This window comes from Falco naumanni (assembly GCF_017639655.2).
Source record: "Falco naumanni isolate bFalNau1 chromosome 20 unlocalized genomic scaffold, bFalNau1.pat SUPER_20_unloc_1, whole genome shotgun sequence".
Classification (NCBI taxonomy): domain Eukaryota; kingdom Metazoa; phylum Chordata; class Aves; order Falconiformes; family Falconidae; genus Falco; species Falco naumanni.
The window spans coordinates 1008761-1033257 of record NW_024427345.1 but is presented as its reverse complement, the minus strand read 5'-3'; the positions used below and the strand labels follow the sequence as shown (position 1 = coordinate 1033257).

Here is a 24497-nt window from a genome sequence, read left to right as displayed (position 1 = left end):
AGCCTCCTGCTCCCTGGCCAGGTCCTTACCCTCTTGCAAAACACTCTTGGCGTCTGCTTCTTGGTGCTATTTCCTTGCTTTCTTTCGTTTTAAGAGAGATTTTAATAATTTTTTTCGTCTTTCCTGCGCCTTGTAAATATCGCCTGCACATTCCAGGCTGGAGACGAGCAAAGGATGGGTTGAAAAAATCTCCCCAGGCTGAATTTTTTTTTTTTTTTTTGGTCTCCTTTCATATTTTTTTCCTGGTTATAATCACTTAACACCAAATCCTGGTTGTTTGTTAAAAAACTTGAAGGGGGCTAAGCTGCTTCCAGGGAAATATCACCCCTGGCTAAGCGCTACCTACTGAACAGCCCAGCAAATATTAGAGCAGTGACAAAGAGGCGAGAAAAATGCAGGTTTTTTCATCCAGCCTTCGCAATGGTTTATCCGAGCCTGCGATCCACAGCGGCGGGGTTGGTTTCCCAGCGTTATATTCACAATTTCCGTTCTCCTAAGGATGAGTTTCTGGATAAAAGTGACTCCCCCCCCCCCTCCCCCCGGAAAGGTTTATTGGGTCGAAATAAGTCGGGGGGAGTTGGGGGGTGGGTGCATGGGGGTGTTGAAGTGGGTCCTTCCGCAGAGCTGGGGGATTCTCAGCTGTGTAGAGCTCAAATTAAATCAAAATAATAAGAAAAAGAAGCAGAACCTTTGACCTGGTATTTGACTGGGGAGGGTGCAATAAGAAATATATACTGTTTTGAACTTTGGAAATCCATTTTTAATCATGAAGCGAGAGGTATGGCATAGATTCCTGATGCCACCGAACAATACAGTAACAAGACTAATTCAAGGAGACAAAGCAAAATGTAATTTCCCCCCCCTCCCTTTTTTTCTTCTTTTTTTTTTTTTTTTTGGAATACTCTTGAATGAGAGGTACGAAGGAGGGAGAAAAAGGAGAGAGGGAGCTGATTTTCAGGAACAACACACAGAAGATAAGTGAACTTTCTAACAGGCTGTTATCAACACGAAAGGTTTCAACTGAAGCTCAGAGGCCATTCTATAAACTTTAAAAATAATATTCAGTTTTTATTAAATACTCAACATAGTCCTCTGGACATGACCTTTATACATGAGAGGGTGTAACACAAGATTATTTTTTTTTCCCTTTTCTACTGCTATAGAACTCCATTCACTTTATACTGTGGAACATTACAGTGCTAAACATAAATATAAATACAGGTACCACAAACACAGTTAAAAATATTCACACAGAAACTGTCACAGTTTGTAGTATGCAGTGATGAGCCCAGGTATCTGCTTAAATACAAGGAGGATGCTCTTGGAAATGCTATATTTAGGTGGAAGGAGCTTTCTCAGGGAAATCATATTTTTCACCGGGGGAGGAAGAACTGCTCTGGCTGGGGGGAGGAGAAGCGACTGGGCAGAGTCCGACCCGGCACAGCGGAGGGTGGGTGCCCAATTTGGGGGGGGGGGGGGGAGGCGGAGGAAGGGGGGGAGTGTGCGGCTTGAAACAGTCTTATCCCGAGTTAGATAAATAGGCAATGGCGAAGATGCGTGTGCGGGGTGGGGGTCACTGGAGAGAGCGGAGGGCGGGGGGGCTGTGTAGCGGTGGGGAGGGGGTGTCCACATTTCCACCTTAGACCTTTTTTTTTTAACCTCCCCCCCGATTATTATTATTATTTATTTATTTTTTTTTTTTTTTTAAAGTAGCCAAACATTGTGCCAGTGATAAATACGGGGGGGGGAGGATCGGGGGGGGGGAGGGTGGGGTGGTCCTGCCGCCGAGCTGTCACTTTTTCACTCCTTCTGCTTCTCCTCCTCTGTCTCTTCTCGCTTCTCCTCCTTGGCCAAGCTGTCGGCGGCGGCGGCGGCGGCCCCCCCCCCCCGCCCCGGAGAGGGTTGAACTCAAATTACTTTCTTTTTTCCATTTCATCCTTCGGTTCTGGAACCAGATCTTGATCTGCCGCTCCGTCAGGCAGAGCGCGTTGGCGATCTCGATCCGCCTCCGCCGGGTCAGGTACCGGTTGAAGTGAAATTCCTTCTCCAGCTCCAGGGTCTGGTAACGGGAGTAGATCTGGCGGCCCCGCCGGCGGTCGGCCCCGTAGCCCACTCCTAGGGATGCCGAGACAAAACAGACTAAAAACCGTCAGCCCGGCAGAACGCCGAGGGGGCGGCACACCCGCACCCGCGCAGCCCCTCCGCCCCCGCGCAACCCCGCGCCCGCCCCGCTCCTCCTCCCCCCACCCCCAGCCGCGGCGGCAGCGCGGTCGCCTGCCCCTTCCCCAGCACCCCCCCACCTCGAAAAAAACCCTAAAATACCCTTTCTTTTCTTTTCTTTTTTTTTTTTTTTTTTTTTTTTGGATTAAATTAACCCTGTGCGCGCAGCGTTTTCTCCCGGGTCATTTTCTCCCGGGATGCTGCTCCCGCCCCCGCCCCCCCCCCCCCCCCCCCCTTCTTTTTCCCACATTATTTCTGCCAATTGGAGGATTTGGGGGAGCCGGGGAGGCGGCGGCGGGGGGGGGGGGGGGGGGAAGTGGGAGCTTCCCCCGGCCCCTCTTGGTGCGGGGAACCCGCCACCGCCGCACTTCCCGCACCCGTCATTAAAACTTATTTTTACCCCGGTAATATTTCGTGCTTAACTCCCGAGCAGAGCTCGCTGCACTTTATTATAGATATTTTACACTCTCGAAGTCTTTTAATTAGAAAGAGCATAACAAGCCATATTTGCTTGCAACAACTTAACAAATAAAAGGCCTGTAGCTGCAACTGTGAAGGAGCTATATTATTGTTTTTATGGGGCCATAAAAAGTCGCTCAGCCTGTTCTGCTAGGGAGAAGGTCGTAAAGATGGTTCAGTTTATTTAATTTATATCTCCGAGCTGTAAAACTTACCACTGTGGGAGTTCATACGCTGCATCCATGGGTATATTTGAATGCTAGTTTTTTGTTCTTGCGAAGTGTTCCTGTTTTGGTCACTGGTAAAATCCTGTGCGATTGATGTCTGTGTATTATGTCCCATAGAATTTTGCCTGCAGCTAGAAAGCATGTCTTTTTCTTGGTAAAAAGCATTAGATCCATAGTCATAAGGTCCTCGGCTGGAGCTAAACACAACATTATCTTGCGGTGAATAAAAAGGAGAAGAATAAATCCGGTTTTGAGCAACGGCTGCTCCATAAGTAGAAAAATGCCTGACAGGGTCATAGGCAGTTGAATTGAGGGCTACGTTGGGAAGCACCTCTTGGCCACTGGTTAGATGGCAGGATAAAGATGGGTTTGTAAAATAGGAATTCATATCGTCCTCTATACCTGGCTGTGTGATTTCTTTAATATTTATTTCTGTCTCCAGTTTGTAGTCTGAACTAGATTGTTATAGGGAAGGCTCTGCTCCAGGACAGACAAAATGACAAAGTCAGCTGACCCGGGGGGAGCCAATGGGGAGGCGGGTGTCAAAAAGGGAAAAAATTGCTTTTGCTTCTGTTGATTCCCTAGTTGAAACTAAGTGGGCATGGAAAGTAAGTCCTGCACCCCCAAAGCCCCCCCAGCACCCCCGGGGTGCCGGAGGATGGGGAGGATGCGGTGGGGAGAGGAGCGCTCCCAGAGCCAGGGCTGGGGGTCGTGCCTGGGGAGGGAGCTGGGCTGGGGGGGGGGTGTGTGCCACAAATTTCTTAAGCCAGGCTTAACTTTTCCTTCCCCCCCCACTCCCCTCCCCACTCCCACCCCCCTTTTCTGCTAATAGACACCGGGGTTTGAAAGCACCGTCTGTGAGTCTGTGCATTATGTTGCTTGTGTTTTGGTGTGTGTGTTTTGGGTTTTTTTTTTAATAAATGTTTGCTTAATATCTTGTAATAAAACAGCTCAGAATTCACAGTAATAAATCTCAGATGTCCACAGAATATTAAGCCATAAATTACCCGCCTTTTTTTTTTTTTTTTACCCCCCCTTCTTGTTCTCATGTAGCATTGGTCAATATTATGGCATCAAATGGTTGTGTTCCTGATGAGAAAATATTACATAAAGAGAGGGGGGAAAACATGGCGACTTCTGAATTGATAACGTGTTTCAGAGCCTTCCCAAAGTCTGTCTTGGGGAGGGGAAAAAAAAAAAAAAAAAGACATCCAGAAAAGCAATACCCAACATTGCAAACTCACGTTAACCTGGCAGTTAGATTTCTCCTCTAGTTTGACATTTCTCCCCTCAAACGTTTCCCTGTTAATTTTCAATGCTAGAGGATATTTACGTTTTCAACAACAACTACAACAACAGGAAAAAAAAAAAAAAGAGGATTTTTATTTGTAATGGAGAGCAATGGGGAGCCTGGGCTGGGGACGCAACCTCGTGTTTGTGTTTGCAGCAATTTATAGTTGCAGATATTTACAACTGATTGGGAAACTTCTATAGCAAATATTTAGTTAGATGAAAGGGGGGATTATATTCTATCTTCTCTGGGTAGATTGCACCTAGAACTAATTGAAATGAAGACAGCTAATCTAATTTTAATTTCAATCTAGAGCCATAAATTGCCCCTTAAATGTAAAACATACCTGCTGATCTGTAAATATTGCGAGGTATCTTTATCATTCTGGTGGCTTGCTATTTAAAAATTCAATTATGGCAGGGAAACCCTGGCCTCCTCTGTGTTGTTTTTGTATTGTTTTTTTTTTTTTAAACCTCCATCGTGTCCACGTTTTTATTTTGAATGTGAGGGTGCGGGGGACTGGGGAGAGGAAGGTTTGTGGGTGCACACCCAATTCAAAACTGAGAGGATTTGTTTGTCTTGCTCCCAATCAATAGACTTAATTAATTTTTTTAGCGATGTATCCCTAAAAGGTTTTAGCTGACAAAGAAAGGTTGGGGTGTGTGTGTATATTTTTTTCCCCAGCTATAACAGAAACCCGGATGCCAAAGGATTTTATGCTCTTTTTCCTCTGTGTAACAAAGCAAAGTAATCAATGGTAGCAATAAAACCATAAACGAGACTACAACTGAAAAAAAAAAGCTCGTGTATTCATCTTCTATAACGTTAAGGCTTCCCCTGAGTGTCACTAGGGGAAAAAATAAAGTTTCTAACCAAAAAGGAGATAGCTGGAAGTGTGCACCATCTTGTTTAGCATATGTACCTTGTTAGGGAGCGCAGCCTGGCTCCCACCTAAGGCTGCCCAACTTGGAGCCAGCCTGGTACAGATATAAGACTCATGTACAGGGGGAAGATTTACAGGCGTTTTCCACCAAAAAAAGCAAACTTCACTTTGCTTTCGTTCCCCTTTCACTTTGCTCCCTCTCCCCTTTCCCCACAGCCTGCCCGGGGATTTCTGGAATCAAAGAAAGAGGTGAAAATAAAGAAACTAGGGAAGAAACGCTATTACTGGGGGGATTTTTTAATTTTTTTTTTTTTTTGTCCGCCTTCTGCTGAGATGTTAAACCCCCAGGCTGAGGCACTCTCAGCTGGACAGAGCTGGAGAGCCAGGGATGTGTTGCAAATATTATTAGCCATGGGCACATCTCCTCCGAAGCCAAGTCCTTTCAGGGCAGGGTTACTTTGGAAACCACCACTGACCATGCAAGCTGCTTCCAGATATTAAATTGTTGCAAAGGTCCAACAAATGGACTGGAGGGAGAGATGGATGAATGAGGGCTTTGCAGTTATTGGCGTGTTGTCTTACCTTATGTATTGCTTACAGCCCGATGTAATTTGGCGAGTAAATGAAAAGTAGCTACAGCTAGATGGGTTGGACCTCTGCTAGGGCAGATTGGTGTGGGGAGTTGCACCTATGGAAGGGCATTTATACCCACGCCAAGCTTGCCAAACTTTGGAGGAGTTGCTGGAAGGGCTCCTTCTAAGGTATTTTTTTTTCCTTTTTAATTATTTTTTTTGTTTGTTTTTTTGCTTGCACCCCCCCCCCCCCTTTTTTTTTTGTATAGGTGCTCGGGGGCTGTTGTATCAGAGACCTGTGTGATAACCGTGTGACTAGGAGTCGAGAAAGTTAAGTGTTTTATTACTTCTCTAAACAGAGGGCAAGTCTTAAAAGTCTGGTCGATTTATAGTGAACAGAAACCAGCTGCCGTAAAGAAACTTAAAATAGGATCCTCTCCCCACGTTAAAAATCAGGTTTCTGGGAGAAAAGAGAGAGAAAGAGGAGGGGGTGAGGAAAAAAAAAAAAAAACATCCCAGAGCAGAACCACCCCAAAAGCTCCTGCAAATATAAATGAAGCATCATTAAAGTATGTTTTACTCATTGCAATTCCTGAGCCTCACGTTTTGAATGCACTGGATATACCCCACCCCCCCACCCCCCCTGATATTTTCTAGCAGTTTGGGGATTTCTCGAAAGTATTTCATCAATATATGTCACTACCAAAAAGGTATTTATTTTTTCCCCCATGAAAACATGTAAAGGGAATATGTGGGGCGCTTTCTGGTTAAATTGGTCTGCAAACAATTATGTAAACTCATCAGCAGAAGCAAGAACAGATGTTTTATTAAAAGTGCTACACAGCAGTAGAAATATGTACAAGTCTTCGAGTAGCTCTTTAATAGGAGTTGCTCTTTGTTCCCAGAAAAGAAAAGCGCCCATAGAAATCTGAAATAACATTCACCACTCATAAGCCATATTCCACACACACCCCTTTTTTTTTTCTCCTCTTCCCCCCACTGATGCTCACACAGAGGAGGGGTGTGGGGGAATAGAAAGAAAAAAAATATGTGTCGGGAGATTTCCTTCCCCCTCCTAGCTATAATTAGCGATTTGATGAACTGATTTGGGGTGGGGGGGTGGGGGGGAAGCTTTTTTTTAAAAAAGCAATCCCAACACATGTGTTTTCTATCCCTCAGTAATTACTGAAAGGAAACAAATCCAAATCGGTGTCCGTCCCCCTCCTCCCCTCCCTCCCTGAACAGCCTGCAGATACCGCTACTGGCAGCGAGCTCCTGCTCAGCCCTGCAGCTCTCTAGGCTGGGGTGTTTTTTTGGGGGGTGGGCGGTATGGTGTGGTGTGTGTCTCTTTCTTTCCAGCCACGTTACCCGCTTGGGGCAGATCCCGGCGTGGGACAAGAGACAGGGCTCCACACACACCCCACGCGTGTCGTAGTCGGGGGCTGGGAGGTGCCCGCCCGCTTGGGGCATGGAGCCACTACCTGCCCCCCCTCCCCCTTAAAAATTAAAATTATTCAAGCAGAGTGAGGGTGTTTTTCTGTAGACTGCTGCCAAAATGCTTATTTGGGGATGCACAAACGGGGGGCACCCTTAGCCTTCCCCCCCCCCCGCCCAAAAATGCCCACACCTATGCGTGTGTAAGGCACACGCACACCCACGCACACCACTGACATCTGGCCGTGATACTGCGCGCCCACATCTGATTAAATACTCGAAGCTCTTAGAGGTAAATACAAGTGATGCCATTAAAAGCCTTTTTATTTAAACTGATTTCACCTTGTATCTGGGATCTCTGCCTCCCCCCTCCCCTTTGCTTTTTTTTTTTTCTTTTTTTTTTTCCCCTAACTTGACATTTATGGCACACGTGAGTCCTAATTATTTATTTGGGTCTTTCGCTGGGAATTTATTCCTGCTCTTTACAACAGGGTTTTCCTAGTCAAATACTGCTTTGTGCTGTAAATAACGCTTTAAAAAATACTAAAAAACAAAATAGGGATAACAACACAGACATACCCCCCAAAAGAAAGGGGCAAAAGTATAAAAACAACAACCTCGTGGAGGTTTATTTACCTCTCCCCCAGCCCGAAATGTCTCGCATTGTTTTGTCTCTATTCTCTGTAATTACAAGCTCGGAGTCAGAGTCTGGGCAGCTCTTAATTAAAAAAAAAAAAAAATCTCTCCTTCTCCTCAATACTTCTATTCAGAGCTCCATAGACTATTTAAAGTTTTATTCCGGGGCTGCAGATACCGCGTTTGGAAGAGGGTGGCCTATTTGGGAGGTTTATCTGCTAATTAAAAGACATTTTGTGCACCAAGATGCACAGCGTCATAATTAGAGAAAACACCCATTCCCCCCCATATCTTTCCAAGAAGAGGAGCTGGAAAAAAATATAGCCAGCGCCGTTTCTGCTATTTATTTTTTTTTTAATGCAAACCTCCGAAAACCCCTTTTTTCGCCCTAGGTGGATAAAGAAGAGTATTTACCACCCCGTGTGTTGCTCATAGAGTTGCCCAGACGAGTCATTTATTTGCCTTTTCCTATTGATTTCTTTTTCCCAGCGTGGTGGAGGGAAATGGCCTTAAACGTGTTCTTGTTGCCTTTATTTTATTCTCAGTGTTGCTTTAGGAAAGTGCAGCAAAAGTTCAGGGTGACTCCCTTCAAGTCGTAATGCTGAGCGCGAAAATAAAATAAAATAATAATATCAATGGGGGCAAAACCAGGTTTTTCTCGCTTGCAAAACCTCTCGGTCGCTGCACACATTTCCAGGGGCTGGAAGGTACAAGAAAGAAAAAAAAAAAAAAAAAAAAGGAGAATTCTGGCAATTGTCAAAACACATGTCTGTTAACCAGGAAACCGAGAGGTGTGTGGGGAAGAGAAATTAATCTGTTCCTACTTCTGAAATTTATCCCTCTGCATTCTGTCGAGGCTTGAAAACGCTTTCTGACACTTTAAAACATTCATGTAGGTTTCTCCCCGCGATGATGTCGCGACGGGAGGAGACTTTTAATTCTCAAATATTCTTTTTAATGGGGGGGTGGTGATTTATTTCATTATTTTTCTCCTTCCCAGATTTATTGGCGAATCTCAGCCCAACAAAAGAAGGCAGCACCGAAATCTCCCCACGGAAACAGGACTTCGCTGGGTCTTAAATTACCAAGTAGCCACGTTGCAAAAAGTTAAGAGCAGCGAAAAAACAAGGGAGAAACCCCCCTTCCCTGCAACACCGCCTCGATTAAATTTAATTTGCTGATTAAGCGCACTTCGAAATAAATCACATCAGCGCTAGGAAGGGGGACGCCCCAAAAAGCGAGGGGAAAAAACCCCAAAACATCATATTTTAGGGGATGTAAAATCGCGGAGCAGTGCTTTGTTTATAGGGAGGTGTCTGGCGGCTGCGGAAACATTCCTGGTTGCTCCTCGGGTGAAAGTGGGGATAAATGAGGTTTCTTAATTCAATCTGATCCAGAAAAATACCCTTTTTGCCCCAAAACCGGGGTAAAACCTGCTTAGGTAGCACGTAGCAACTTTCCCGGGGGTGGTGGGCTGCTGAAATCTGCCTTCCAGCTTTTAATTAATATTTCCCTTTTAAACGTGGGTCTCTTTTCATGATGGAGTGGAAATATTCCCTAAAATCCCTAACATTAAAAGAAGCGAAAAAATTACAGTGGCGCTCATGACGTCACACCCGTCACGGACAAGGCTTGATGGCGTAAAATTCTAAAAGGTGACATTTTGCTGCACACGTGTGTATCTGTATGCATATCTATATGTACATGTATGCAGAGGTGCAATTACTTTTGCTGGGTGTGGAGATTAAAAATAAAAAGGAGTGGGATGTTATTACGTTCTGCAAGGATAACTCAGGAGTGAAAAATTGTTGTCATTAACTATAGGCAGTTTTATCCTTTATTCTTTGCAGATATGAAGGCAGAAATTTAATCATAGGTGGCTCGGAAAAAAAATAATTCAGGAAACAATAATAGTTGCCTTAATGATGTTTTTTTTAGAGGCGATCACTTAGGCAGAATTAAACTATATATTTGGAGACAACCTCTTGAGCACTTTGTTGAATTTATACATTTACATCGCCTTTAATCGAGCAACAATTTAATATTTCAGGATTTGCTTAAATACACTCATATTTTCAGGGGGAAAATACCGTTCCCGAGTTCACATGCTTTATCTATTTTTATGAGTTCAAGTACATTGGAATGATTTAAACCCCGATAACACGGAACGAAAGGAATAAAATAAAATAAAATAAAAAACACCAAACCCGCCTTGAATTAGCAGAAAGTGCAAGTGAGGAGTTTCAAATGGGTTTGGGAAAGTTGGGGAAGTTTGTGAATGCGGAGGGGGCTTGGGAGACACACACACGCCTCAATGTTCAAGGTACTAAAACTTCTTTGAAAAGTGGTATTTTATTTTTATGGCAGAAGATTTGCAGGGCTTTTCACCCTCTCCCAGCCGAGGGTTCCCTCCCCACCCCACACCCCGTCCCCCCTGTAGGACCCCCCCCTCCCGCCACAATTACACACACAGACAGACGGGGGCGGGGGGGGGGGGGAGGGGAGGAAAGGCACCAAATTGCAAAAAATTGCAAGTTTCTGTCACTTGGTGGCAGTATACAAAACAAGTAAACAAAAACGGGCAGAAATTTAAACACTCAAAGAGGGGGGACAAGGGGACGAGGGGGGCCACCTGCGGGAAAAACCCTCGCCCCCTGCATCCCTTGGACCTTGTCTGGCGGGTGATTTTGAGAGGGGTTAGAGGTTTTTTTTGTTGATTTTCAGTGTTTTTTTCTGGCTTTTTTCTTTCTTTTTTTTTTTTTTGCCTTGTTCCCAGTCTCTCTCACACGCACACCCCTTTTATTTTTCCCCTCCCCGCCCCCCATTGAAACGCGGGGTCTTTAGTCTGGGGACAAAGACTTTTACAGCAAGGTGTGTCCCCATGCGACAAAGGCGACCCGAGCAGCCTGTCCCCTGCAGACTGCGTCCAGACACCGCAATTTCGGGGATTTCTGCCTTTTATTGTGTTTGTGTCTGGGGAGGAGGGGGGGGGGGGGAGACGGAGCCGCTTTTCGCCTTCCTCCTCCCCAGCATCTTTCTCCCCCTCTGAGGCTGGAGGTCACACACAAACACACACCCCGTAAAAAATCGCCTTCTTCAGATTTAGGGGTGCTTTTGCCCCGATTTCCTCACTTTTCTTCCCAAATCCCGACCTCACACTTCAGCTCCCCGCTGCCACCTCAACTGCGATAGGGAAAGGCCTTCTGTTTTAAAATTATTATTATGGTTTTTAGCCCTGACCTCAAAGAGTTCCACTGAAAATGAAATATTTTTTTTCACCCCTTTTTCTCCATTTTTTTCTGGATAGGGCGAGCTGCAGGGATTAAACCAACCCTGCCAACAAACGTAACAAGATCTCCAACTATCTGCTCCAGAAAATAAAATTCTTGATCCCTCAATGTTATGCATCATCTTTTCCCAAAGTGTATTTCCCCCTCTATGACTAATTTTTTTTATCTCCCCTCGCCTTTTTTTTTCTCCTCTACACGCCGAGTTCTGCAAATTTATATCTCAGGGAAAAAAAAAAAAAACCAAAACAAAAAAGAACGAAAACCCACCCAAACCCTTTTGCTGCATAAAGCTCCGGATAGAAATACAGTCCTTAAAAAAAATAATTAAAAATTAAAAATCACATTTGTTGGGGAAATAACCACAAAGATAGGGCCCCCATCGCAAATCGATCTGAGCACCACCACCCTCACCGCTCACACCTAACGCCGGTGCCGGTTGCCTATGTATACAAATCATACGTTATTTCTGGTGGGTTTGGATAATTCGTTCCCCCAACCGAAATTCCTTCACACAAGTTGGGAAATCGCTTCTTTCTAATCATTTCTTTGTAGTTACAGGTCTTTTCCAGGCTCTTACAACACGGCGGATTTGGCATAATAATACACCCACACGTTCATGCTCTGTATTTATATATATTTGATCGTAACACGCTTTTATATACGCGGAGATAAACGCCCACGAGCGGCGAAGATCATATCAAACGGGTTTACGGTCGGGTCTATATGTGCGAAATGTGTACGCGTTCGAATAAAATAAATTCCTCGTGTGGCACAGACTGTTTACGTCCTTCATAGGCTCGCACTCAGCACCTCGGAATCAAACACCCCAATAAATAAATTAGGAAGCACTTGGGACAGCGGAATTCCCGTTTAAAAATTTCCGTGGTATCCCATTTAATTTTATTTTTTCTCCACCGACTACATCTGTCGAAGAAAATCTATTCTCTCCGGAAAGTCCATGTCAATAACACGTGGCAATTTTCTCTGTAATCCCTGATGTTACAGAATCGAGCAGCAATTGATTTCCTCTGGTTTAGACGGGGATTAAAAGAAAAAAAGAAACCAAACCAACACATCTCGGAGAATATAAATCATTGCGTTATTCCAGCTCTACATCCTAAAAATGTTTCTCACCATTGCCTGTGTCTGAAGGATGACAATACGTCAAGGGAAAGGGAAAAAATCAATATATTTTAAGGATGTTTTTGGGGGCTGCAGGCCTGGTGGGAGGAGGCTGGATGCGGGGCGGCGGTGGGAGCATCCCCGCGCTGGTGGGAGCGGGAAGCCGGGGCTCGGGGAGGGGGAACAGACGGATTTAAGTCTGAAAACAATAAAAGATCCCATTTCTGTAATCATGTGGTTCCAATAAACACTCATTGTTTGCTCATAAAATGTCTTTACGACTAGCCGAGGTACAGGCAGAGCCTCCGCGCAACGGGGATTTTCCCAGCGAACAAAACCAAGGCAGAACCGGCTCTTCCCTCTTCTCCTTCCCCCCGAACCCTCTGTTTATTTCGGGTTTGGAAAATAAAAATAAGCGGGCACACGGCTTGTTGTCTCAAAGGCAACGGCTGCGAAACCGGCAGGACACCCGCCCCCCCGGCAGGGGCAGGGGCCCGGGCCGGCGGCGCTGGGTTTTGTTCGGCCGGTAATTTCCAGCCCCAAAGACAGCGCAAGGATTTACCAGATTTCTCGAAAGAAAAGGGAAGCCAACTTTGGAAACTTGCCTTTTTTATTTTTTTAATGTCCCCCAGTCTTTTTTTTTTTCCTCCCGCCCCCCAAGATTAAATTTAACACAGCGCCACCAGAAACCAGCCCAGAACTTCATAAACCACTTTCGCTAATTAACCTCTGCCAGCGCGCGCTGGAAATTAGATTAGAGGAGGCCTTTTTTATTTTAAAACCACCAGAAAACGACAACAACCACCAAAAAAGCAGCAAGGCAGAAAGCGAGGAGCCCCCCCAGCCTCCAGCTCCCCTCTTTCCTCTCCAAACCCCAGCCTCCCGCAGACGGCCCCACACTGGGGAACCCTCAAAATCGCTTATAATAAACGAGAAAATTGTTATCGCCTCTCCCACCCCTCCCCCAAAGGGATTATTTAATGTCCAGCCCTATATATGTATACATCCAGCCCTATACGTGCACAGGCTGGCATCACCAGCAGCAAAGCTCTGCTCACACACACGCTCCTTATTACTGTTTTTTAAACACACAGAGGGTTTATCAAGAAAGAGAAATACAACCTCGAGAGGAAATGAAGTCACTACATTATATATATATATATATATATATATATATCTCTTTACATGGCACCGGTACATCCAGAGAGATAGATAAGATTAGATGATGGATGGGTAGGTGGGGAGGTAGGTGGATGGATAGGTAGATGAGGAGGTTAGCAGGGGAAGGGTCACGCTTTAAATCTCACCCGTTAAACCTGAATTAAAGTTGCTGGAGGAAAAGGGGGGGAGGTGGTGTAAAAAAAAAAACCAAAAACAAAACAAAAAACAAACCACACCACAAAAAACATAAGGGAAAGGGAAAGGGGAGGGACTTGCGTGCAAATAAAATAGAAAATCCAACATCGTGTTAACCACTTCGCAGGAAAACCAGAGCGCTCCTGAAAGTTATTGTTGTGATTATTTTTTACAACATGGAGCTTGCTTCAACCGCTCCTCTGCAAAGGGGGGGGAGATTCCATAAAATTCACTAAAATTCCATAAAATTCACTAAAATACAATGAAAGCCCCTTTTCCGGAGAACTTACACCCGTCCGGTTGCAAGAAAAACGAGTAAAGGGAGGAGCTCTTGGGATGCAAAGAGTTGATTGTTAATCAGGTCGCGCTTAATATTAATTATTTTGCCGGGAGAGAAACACGCAGCCCCGCGGAAGAGGCGCAGGCCGCGGCCGACGGCCCTAGGGCTGGGGAGGGGGGCGGCGCTGGGGGGGAAGGTAGGATGGTTGGGGGGGGGGGGGGGATGGGCGTGCAAGTCCGGGCCTTGCGTACACAATTAGCAGTGCAGCTCATTAAATATGGCACTAGCGGCAGCCTTGGACGCCCCACCCGGGCTGCGCCGGGCCGGCCCCTCGGCGCATGCGCTCCCCCCCTTATTTATTTATTTATTTATTTATTTATTTATTTATTTATTTATTTAAAGGAAAAGTTAGGAGGATTAATTTATCCATCTATATGTTTTGGGTTTTTTTTCTTTTTCCCTTCTTCAAACGCGACACCCCCCTCCCCAACACCGACACCCCCCCCCTACTTCCCCATCCTCCGGCGCCCCACGACCTGCCTCCCCGCACCCCGAATATGACATCAGCAACAGCAAATCCTTTTTTTTTCTCCCCCCCCTCCCGAATTAACTGCATTTCTGCCGCCCCGCAGCAGCTTTCCCTCATATCCAAGCTACACCCCTCGCTCGCACAACGATGCATCATTATCCTTAACACCCGGGCTATGGATCATTAGTTACACATTTTAACCAATAAGGGAACACTTACCAGAGGCTCCTGTCTCCCCCTCTCCCTCTCTCTCTCACTCTCTCTCTTTTTTCTCTGTCTCTCCCTCTTTCTGATCCACTGACGCTGCAGCTCAGCTCCACAGAAACATTAAAAAAAAAAAAAAAAAAAAAAAAAAAGGGGGGGAAAAAAGATGGAAACAAAAGCAAAAGAGTTCTTCTCTGGTTGGGCAAGGGATGGGGGAAGCTGAAGGAAGAATCTGTCTCAGGGTTGTTTTTTTTTTGGCTTAAAAAAAAAAAGGTATTTACAACTGCTTGTGCCCCCTCATCATCGCATCCTGCAAAGGAAATGCATTGCGTTTTGCCCCTAGGGGTGGGGAATAGGAGGCGGCAACCAGACGCAGCAGTAAACTCATTAATGCCAAAATGCCCAAAGCAACCAAGAATTCCAACCCCAAGGAGACAGGGAGTGGGGTAAAAAAATCTAGATTTTTTTTTTTGCTAAAAAAAAAAAATCATCATCATCATCATCACGCTAATAATTAAGGGGGGGGAAAAATACCATCCTACCCCTGGCACTGCTTGGACTGTTAAAGGAAAGACTACTGCGAAAGAGTCATAAGAGAAACCACAATAAAAAGTTCACGTTCATGGATGGAGTCCACATGACTTCCTGTGGCCAATCCAACTTGTGATTCAGTCGTAAACTTTTATTGCTCAGCTGTAAATTTTCTGCAAACAACCAGGAATGCGTTGCATTTTTTTGTGACGAGTGCAAATGCTCTCGTCTGTCGCCATGTTTATACAATTCTGCTTTAATATTAGGATTTTTTTTCCCTTTACGCCCCCCCTCCTTCACAGCCCCCCCCCCCCCCCCCCCCCGTTTTTTAATCTTTTAAACGATGGTGTTAATATAAGGGAGGGTGGATTTATTTTTTTTTTTTCTTTTAAAGATAGATTCCGTTTAATTTGATGATTATTAGCTGCTCGGGTTAATTCTCAGAGGTTGTTTTTTTTTTAACTAAGGAAATTTGGCCTTTAGCGCTGAGCGTTATTAGTCTCAGTGTTTTTAATTAATTGGGGGGGGATAAGAAAACATCGAGGAAGAAGGGCAAGCGGAGATCAAAATGGAGCACAGTGGAGTTGAGAAATAAATACATTGAGTGATGAGGGCATGTTAATTTTAAAAGCATTTAATTAATAATCAAGGACAATATGCTCGAGGGGAAAATAGGGAAAATTACTGTTTCTGCCCACCCCGGATCGCCTTGCCAGACCCTCTGCGCAGGGTGTGTCGGCTGCACATGAAGCCTTCCAGGGCAAAAAGTGTCCCCCCCCACCTTCCCACAGCCCCCAGCTCCCCATTACCCCCCGCCCCGCCCCATCCCCGCGCACCTCGCAGCTCCCCGGCTGCCCGACCCAGCCTGGGGGGCACCTGGAACTTCCCGAATTACACCCAAAACTTGAGCCGAAGGCGCGGTATTGACCCAGAAACTCTCGCATCCCTTTCAGTGAATTCCCCAAACCCACCCAGCTTTATGATTTGCTGGTTGGACACATACATACATGTTTTTAAAGCACTTAAACATATTTTTTTCTTTTTTTTTTCTATGCTATTTTCCCTCCAGCAAGCCCCCCCAGCCTTTTGTTTTACCACGCCACGGTGTCGGGGATGCGATGTTTGATAAAAGACGGATTTTATTTTTTTTTTTTACCCCTTTGATTCCCCCCCTCTCCCCTCAAGCCGGGGGGGTCGGGGGTGGGGGGCGTGTAGACGGCTGGGAAATATTGATTTGGAAGGGGAGCGACATTTTCCTGCCGTGTGGAGGCCTGCTCCGGAGGCACCCCGCAACCACAACTGGTGTAAATAGGCAACCGCAAAGCCCAGCCTGCTCAGATGGGCTCCTCCACATTAAACCCTGCAAGCAGCCGCCTCTCTGCTCCTCTTCTCCTCACGGAAAGATAGATATCATTTTTCCCCCCCACCTTCCAACCCCAAATTTCAGCTTCCAGGGCCACGCACACACCGCGCTCCTGCAGCCGGAAAATTAGGAAGATAAAATATTTTGCCGCAATTTTTCCTACCCATTTCCCTCTCTACCCGCACATTTCCAGACACAGAAACAATATTTTTTTTTTCTCCCCAGGTATTTCCGCGATTTGATTTAATTTTAATTGAGGAAAATAAAACAAGAGGGGGTGTGGAGGGAAGTGTGTGTGGGGGGGTCCTCACTCCCTGCCTTTTTAATTTATTTATTTTTTTCTCCCCCTGGCTGGATGCATGTCTGTCTGCCCAAACAACACAAAGGTTGTAATACAACCGGATGGAAGGGAAATTACTTTATTCACTTTACAAACCACCAATAAATTTTATAACAGGTAGTTAAAAGTTACGAGGGGGGAAACTACGACCACAACAGCTTCCCGAGCACAATGGAGATCCCATTTTCCAGAGAGCAGACAAGATAATAAATTCCATAATGTGAAGAGGATATTTTGATCCTGGCAGGCAGAAAGTAACCTGGGCACACATTTGCTAAGGAGGATTTCGGACGATCGTCTCGCCCCTTGCATCAGCCCCCTCTCTATAAAACCTCCTCCCCTCTCCCAATATTAGCAAAGGTATTTTCGGGGGAGGGGGGGCGGGAAATAAAAAAGCTGTGAATTTGAGGGGGGGGCTAAGTCTGGGAGGAAAAAATAGGACGAGCCAAAAAAAAAAAAAAAGGGGGGGTGCAGTTGCCTTTTTTTTTTTTACAAATCTAGCTCACAAAGTTCCCCCCACCTCTGCCCCCGCGCATCTTCCTCCCCTCCCTCCTTTCTCGCCTCCATCCGCGCAAAAAAAAAATTTAATGCCCGAGAAATTCGTTGTCTCTCAAATATAATCCGTGCCCATTTCGGAGTATAAAATCTAAACGAATTTTTTCGCCTAATGGCTGCATTATCGCGCGGCGGCGGCTGTGATTAGAATAATAAATTAAGGGAAAATAAGCAATATGCTCAAACTCAGCTTTTCGAGGAATTATATTTTTCACAAATCACAAATGGAGATCCGAAGGAAATTTGATTGGCTAATAAAAAGCCTGGAATAGGACGATATTTCTTACTTCAGGCGGGTAGATGAGTCTAATTTCAGTAATACCGAAGCTATGATCATTTCTGAATAAGCGACTTTGTGGAGAGCGAATCTTCTTTCAAATTACTTTCCCCCATAAAATGGTCTCTTCTCTTTTTCTCTTGAAATGATGGAGTGATTACAGAAATAACTGGATGTCATCTGAAGATGAGACTCTCTTGTGTTGACTACAGAACATAAACATTTACCCCAAAACTAACTGCTGCGGCTGTAGTTTCAATAATTTAACTCCAGACCCTTTTGATAGATAAATGTCGTTCTGTAGTATTCGTTCGCGTAAAACTACTTAGATTTGTGGATTTAAATATGATGGATAGAGTGCGGATGCAGCTTCTTTTTTATTATTATTATTATTTTTAAACACTTTGATAAGTTCTCCTTCTCCCACACACCCCGCGCTTCGCTGGGAGGATATTTTCTATGCAAAGCCTTTATCGCGATTTTTTTTTTTTAGCAATATAACAGAAAGTATTTTATTTTCACTGATTTCTACGGATTTTTTCATCGCTGGAATGAATGAGCAGACATCCATCCTATGATAGCAAAGCGGGGTGGGGTGTGTGTGTGGGAAATCCCTTGTTGTAAATGCTGGATAAATATCCCCCAAGAAAAAAGCTCTGTTAGAATAAACCACTCTGTTTTATGACTAATAAAACTGCTTACCTTCCTTGCCTGCCCTCGACATGGAAAAATCTAAAATAAACCTTATTGGTGTTTTTTATGTATTTCTTGGGAGATTAACGCCGGTTAACGAGGACATTACAGGTTCTGCAGCGGGGCGAGATCTGCCCGTGTTGGTATTTTGTGCAACCGAGGAGTGGGCACCCACGGGAGCTGCACGCACGCGTTGCACACGCAGCCGCTCAGCCCCATCCCCCGGAAGGATGCGACCCCACTGATGCCATTAGCGGTGCATTTCTCCCCTCCCTCCCCCCCCATTTTGCCCTGGCATTGCAAAGCGGGGCGGCCCGCACTGCAAATGTGGGGGGGAAAGCAGCGAAAAAGTGAATGTGGGTGCACCCACCCGAGTCCCGTTTTCCTGCGTGCCGCAGAACTTCAGTATTTCTCTTTTTTAATTTTTTTTCCCCGCCCCCCTCAGCCCTCCTGGGCAGAGTCCAGCAATTTCAAGCCCTGAGGCATTTAAATCCTTTAAGCTTGGTGGGTTTTGGGTTAAGAATGTCTGAAGCCAACAGAGGAGCCTCCAGACATAGCTCAGCGCATCAGGATGCGTGTGAGGAGCCCTGGGCTTCCTTATCTACAATATCTGGGTAAACATCCCGTCTACTGCATCCCTGGGCTCTAGATGATGTATTCCATTTATCAGCGGGGGGGGGGGGGGGGGGTGCGGGCAGGGAGAGATAGACCCAGTTTAACAGATCAATAGACTTTGTTCAACGAAATGAGGCTGGTGGTAAGAGAATTATTTAGAAAGTTCACCTCCCGTCCGAGAGGTAGGAGAGAGACGTGAAGGCATCATCGCCAGGTTTTGCTGTAAATATCATAAAATATGATACAATAAAGGAAATAAAATAATAGCAATAATGATGGTGCTGATAATAATGACAGTAATATAGTAATAGTCATTGTAAAATAAAAGCAAGTGCTACGTTAGGTATGGTGTCCATGGGGAAGAAGGTATGAATTTGAGGGGAGAGTAAAAGGGGCTTTGCACCTCGGGCGGGGGGAAATATAAATAAATACAAGGTTTTCTTGCCAACTTCATTTTTTGGCGTGTTTCGCACCGCTTTCCTATAGGGAAATGGTGCTGCCACAGAGCCCAGAGCCCAGAGCCTTCCCGCGGGGTTCAGGCAGGTTTTAATGCACACCTAATGTCTCTCGAGTCTCTCAGTCTCTCCCTAACGATCGCCTGCGACCACCGGATTGCACCCAGGAACAGGGGCGGACGGCGTCCCCTGCCTGGTTGCCAGCCCAGCCCAGCCAGGAGGGGGTTTCTGTACTCCAGAGCCAGGCGGGACCAGGGTTTTGCACTTTCGAGCTCTTTCAGATGCCCCTTCCCAGCTGGGAGAAGCACAAATCCAGCCGCAGACCCTTTATGTACTTCATTCCCCCCTCCCGCCCCACCAAGCAGCCTTACCCATAGCAAAGAACGACTTAACAGTGCTGGAGTCATTGCAATCTTTTATTTTATTTTTATTTTTTTCGGAGGACCTACAGCTTCACGTAGACAATTAGCAGCAACATTGCCATTTCTAATGAGCGTTTGCCACCGCAGCAGTGAGATGCCCCGCTCGGGCTCTGGCCAGGCAGGAGGGGCAATCCTCCCCCCCCCCGAGCCACCTCCGCTGCTGGTGGCTGAGCCAAGATGCTCTGATTTCCTCTCAAATAAAGATGAGCCTTGGTTTTTGAAGCTTGCCAAAGATGATTCGAAGGATGAAATATCAGTCAGAGCCCACTCTGAGTGATGTGTAAGTGTGGGTGCTTTTAAATAGAGACATAGTACTGTAGGCAACGCAGTCCTTTTAAAATCTTTTATTATTATTATTATTATTATTATTATTATTTACGTAATGTCTCACGTATACAATACAAATCCACTGTGTCCAGAAGTGTTTTTTTTTTCTTTTTCTTTTTCTTTTTCTGGCGGTAATTGCTACATTCAGAGTTTGAACACGCAGAACTATGCTTTTACATAAAACAAATGACGATTTTTTTTTTGTTTCGAGCATGTTGCATTAACAGATAAGTCAAGACAAATAGATAACTATACATTCAGTGCAATTTAGTTCTACACTACTGTATAAGCACAATAAAATAATACAATACTGTGCGTTCTCAACTAGGCAGTTTCAGTTGTTGGGATTTTTTTTTTCCAAGAAAATAAGCAGCAACAAACGACAATAAAACCGCATTACAAATACTTTCAAAGCATGACTCCTTCTATAGGTAGTGATAAAGTACAATACAAGGTTGGTTGGGATTTTTTATTGTATTTTTATTATTATTTTATGCTACTTAGTAGCTTGCATCAGGGCAAAAACACAGCTCTCTTGCTCGCTTTCTTAAATAAATTCTGACCAAGTAAAATTTAGGATATGTAAGCCCCTTGTTGCTAATAGATTTGATAATTATTGCAGGTTTTCCCTTTAGGTAGTACATGAAGAATTTCGAGTGCTCACACAAGCAAAGGGTAAACAGCGCCTATAGAAATGAGGAAGGGGTTGGGTTGCGTATTTTGGCCTATCAAGGTATATACAAGCCTCAGTCCTATAGAAATGGCGGGTTCTATGTGTGTGTGTGTGTGTGTGTGTGTGTTTGCGGGCGCTACCAGGTATGCTCACCCTCCAAGCTCCTCTTCTTATCTGGCAGGGGCTGCAGGAACGGCCCCTCCAAGGGAACTGATAAATGGCTGGTAGGAATGGAGATCTCCACAGATAGACAGACACTACACAAACAAGCTAAGGAAGCTGGAAGCACCCTCACACTTCCCCTAGGGTCATTCAGGAGAGGCAAAACCAGGCTTTAAAAAAAAAAAAAAAAAAGGCAAAGTCAAAGCTGTGCAAATAAATACATATTCTGCACCCACGAATGGGTGCAGCTTCGCAGGCGGGAGCGGAGGGAGCAGGGGACAAGCAGTGACATTTGCTTCCAGGCTTGGTTTAGGACTTCTGGGGGTTGGGGGTGGTTTTGCTTTGCTGGATCATTTAAATTTTTTTTTCTCTCCCTGCTCTTGCAGTCAAGCCAACTATGTATTTATTGAACTAAAAACGCAGCTATTAAAAAAAAAGCGCGGGGGGGGGGGGGGGGGAGGAAAGTAGGGGAAGTTTCTATGACAATAAAAAAGGCTACAACTGTTTGACAGGTAGTTACTGCTGTGTGAGCCTCTCCATTCTATACTCTATAAAAGCAAATGACCGTCGTAAACATCTCGATTTATCATCTGCCATAAAACGAGACTTCAAGGGGCTGAGAACTCAGTCCTTGCTTTCTTCTTTTTCCTCCTCTTCTTTTTCCTCTTCTTCATTCCCTTCTTCTTCCGTTTTCTCCTCGTCCCTGGCCCCCGGCAGCTTATCTTTATTGTTTTCTTTTTTCCACTTCATCCTCCTGTTCTGGAACCAGATCTTCACTTGTCTCTCGGTCAGTCCCAGGGCATGAGAGACCTCAATCCGCCGCTTCCGTGTCAAATACGGGTTGAAGAGGAACTCCTTTTCTAACTCCAGGGTCTGGTACCGGCTGTAAGTTTGTCTGCCACTGCGTCTTCCGGGAGCTGTAGGACACAAACATCAAATAACTTCTTAATTCTCCCGCTTTGGAGGCTCTGCTCCCCCCCCCCCCCTCCCCCCAGCCCCCCTCGCCTCGATTTTCCTAGAGAAACTGCTGCCCCCCCCCAAAAAAAAAAAAAAAAAAAAAAAGGAAAAAAAAACCTGTAAACCCTTTGCATATTAAAGGCACTAAAGGAAAGTCGCTGGGTTCTTATTAATAATCATAGGGCTGATATTGTTATTAATGCTGATAGTCAGCTGCCTTCCCTCGCTCTACCTGGGGAGTGCTCAGCCCTGGCTGGGTGCAGGGAGGTATGTGTCAAGCTCATTCACAAAAGAGACCTTTCCAGTTTCCTAAAAGGTGATTCTGGATGGTGAGTCCTGGTGGGCAGCTCCATTTTATAAAAAAGATGTTTTCCTATGAAAGGTGCATTTTTCACCATAAAATCCTCTCCAGCTTTTCTCCTTCTCCCCATTCCTTTTTCTTCCTTTTCCTTTCTTCCTTTCTCTTCCTTCTTTTTTCCTTTTCTGTCCTTTCTTTCTTTCTGTCTTTCTTTCTTTCTTTTTTTCTTTCTTTCTTTCTCTCTGTCTCTCCTTCCGCCTCAAAATGCCCAACTATGGTTTCCTTTTCCAAATATTCTTCTCAAAATACAGACTCAGGGTCCTCCTATTTGCTGGTATTTATGTCCTGAGAATTTGAATTTTCTATTAAACCCCCTCTCCCTGCCCTTTCGCTGAGGGCTGTGTGTCTGCAAAGCACACACAGACAGAGATGGGTATTTGCCTGTGCAAACACAGAGATAGTATTTAAAACAACTCGACGTGGACATTTACAGCAATAGCCAAAAAAGAAAGAAAGAGGACTGAGGTATGTGCAGCTGAGCCCCTGCACTTCCTTCTGCACAGTCCTCTCTTAATGAGAAAAACAATCTATTTGTAAAAAAAAAAAAAAAAAAAAAAAAAAAACACCACCAAAAAAAAGCTCCAGTTTGAAATGATTGCATCCTTGAGACTACCTCTAGGTCAAAGCTTAGATAAATAACATGTTTTCCTCTGCGTCTATCTCCCAGCCTCTGGGCCACATCCTTTCTGCATTAGCCAGAACTACTTTCTATTTTCTTTTTTATTGTTGTTGTTAAATTTTGGTGGGGATAGGGGAGAAACTTCGGGGCTCTGATTGTCCTTAAAATTAACACTAACCTTCACATGTTTTGAATTAACAAAGCTTCTAGACAACCTTGGTCCTTAGGTGGGGGAAACCTGTACTTTGAAGTATTTAAGTTTCTGTGCAATTATCTGGACTTCACATGAGCAAAGTTCCATTCAGCCCGAATTATTTTGAATTTCCCACCCCCTTTTTCCTAAGCCAGGACAGCAGACTGTTCTCCACCCCACCCCATAGCTCTGAGCTAAGTTTCCTTTTCTGTTTAAACTTTTATCTCCAGGCTTTAAGAAACAGATGTAAAGTATTAGTAATACTTATACAAGTTCCCACCTTTCAGGCTTCATCTCCAAGCGGTTATGAAAGGCTATATGACATTTTAAAGAGCAGTGTATTATCAACATGCAAACAACCTCGTGGGAGCTGTATCTTACTGCCTATCCTCAAGGCAAGCAATAAAAAACAAGTTTTACTTTATTGTGATTTAAGCCTTTTGCAGGGAATCACCTTGCTGGCTCTCTAGTAACTGCTGTCTTGTTTGCTTTCAAAGGTCTTCCTAAAAAGAAGAAACATTAGCACAAAACTGCTCATTTCTGCCATATTTTACATCTATGCCCCTTATATTTATATTTTCATATATATATATGTATGCATATGTGTGTATGTGCATGTTTATATATGTCTACATATGTTTGTGCTTGTATATGCATACATATATATATAGATAGACAGACAGACAGACAGAGAGGAGAGAGAGAGAGAAAGAGAGAAAAAAATAAAGGAAAACATTTAAGGAGGAGGAAAAAAAGGTCCTAACCGTGAGGTCTCATCCATGGGAACATGAGACTGGGAGACGAATTTTGATTTAAATGCCCTTGTCCCTCGCTAGAGTTACTGTTGGAAGACGATTTACAGTCAGGATATTGTACAACAGTCGTCTCTTGCTGAGCACCATAAAGCGATTGCCTCGGTAGAGCTTCATATCCATAGAATTTAGAAGCGTCTCCGTGACACGCCAAGGCGCATGGGTTTTGCTGGTATCCAGAGTTGGAGATGCTGGAGGTTCCGTGGTGGAAAAACTCTTGGACGTGGTGTGAAGGGTGCTGGAAGGTGGGAGCAGTAGTGCCCGGACCATACACGAGAGCATGGCTCCTGCTAACACTTTGTGGAAATCTGCAGTCGTAGTAAGTTGGCTCCAGCGATTCACCGCCTTTGTACTTGGAAAAGAGAGGATTTACAAAGTAGGAACTCATGACCCTCGCATGCAAAAAAAAAAAAAAAAAAAAAAAAAAAAAAAAAAAAGAGAGAGAGAAAAAAAGGAAAAAAAAAGACGGCTTTAATTCTAGATTAGTGCGAGATTGTCCCTGGACTGTCTCAAGTCCTGCTTTTTAGTGGCTTTTTTTTTTTTTTAATGCGATCTCAAAGGCGTTTCATGGTGCCTCTGTGTGTCTGTACGGTTGGTTCTCGGTGCTCTTGACTTCTCTTGTAATCTGTCGGTAGGTAGAGC

The 24497-nt window shown here is 44.8% G+C and overlaps 2 protein-coding genes across 2 annotated transcripts; both read right to left on the bottom strand.

The window, feature by feature from the left end:
• Positions 1–1800: 1800 nt before the first annotated feature.
• HOXC6 (homeobox C6) lies at positions 1801–3430 on the bottom strand. The gene is given in 3 exon segments (XM_040581132.1): positions 1801–1878; positions 1880–2115; positions 2895–3430. Coding segments are annotated over 3 exon segments (714 nt in total). The 5' UTR covers positions 3295–3430.
• Positions 3431–21540: 18110 nt separating this feature from the next.
• Positions 21541–24243, bottom strand: HOXC8 (homeobox C8). The gene is made up of 2 exons (XM_040581134.1): positions 23808–24243; positions 21541–21833 (listed from the first exon to the last, which is right to left on the bottom strand). The coding sequence occupies exons 1-2, from the start codon at positions 24241–24243 to the stop codon at positions 21541–21543; spliced, it is 729 nt and encodes a 242-aa protein (XP_040437068.1).
• Between the last annotated feature and the right edge of the window lie 254 nt (positions 24244–24497).

Bases quoted from the DNA above. Each gene is read 5' to 3' on its own strand.
- HOXC8 (XM_040581134.1), bottom strand. From the start codon at position 24,243: ATGAGTTCCTACTTTGTAAATCCTCTCTTTTCCAAGTACAAAGGCGGT. The intron at 21,834-23,807 runs GTTAGGACCTTT...TGTGTCCTACAG, and splicing joins CCCATGGATGAGACCTCACG to CTCCCGGAAGACGCAGTGGC.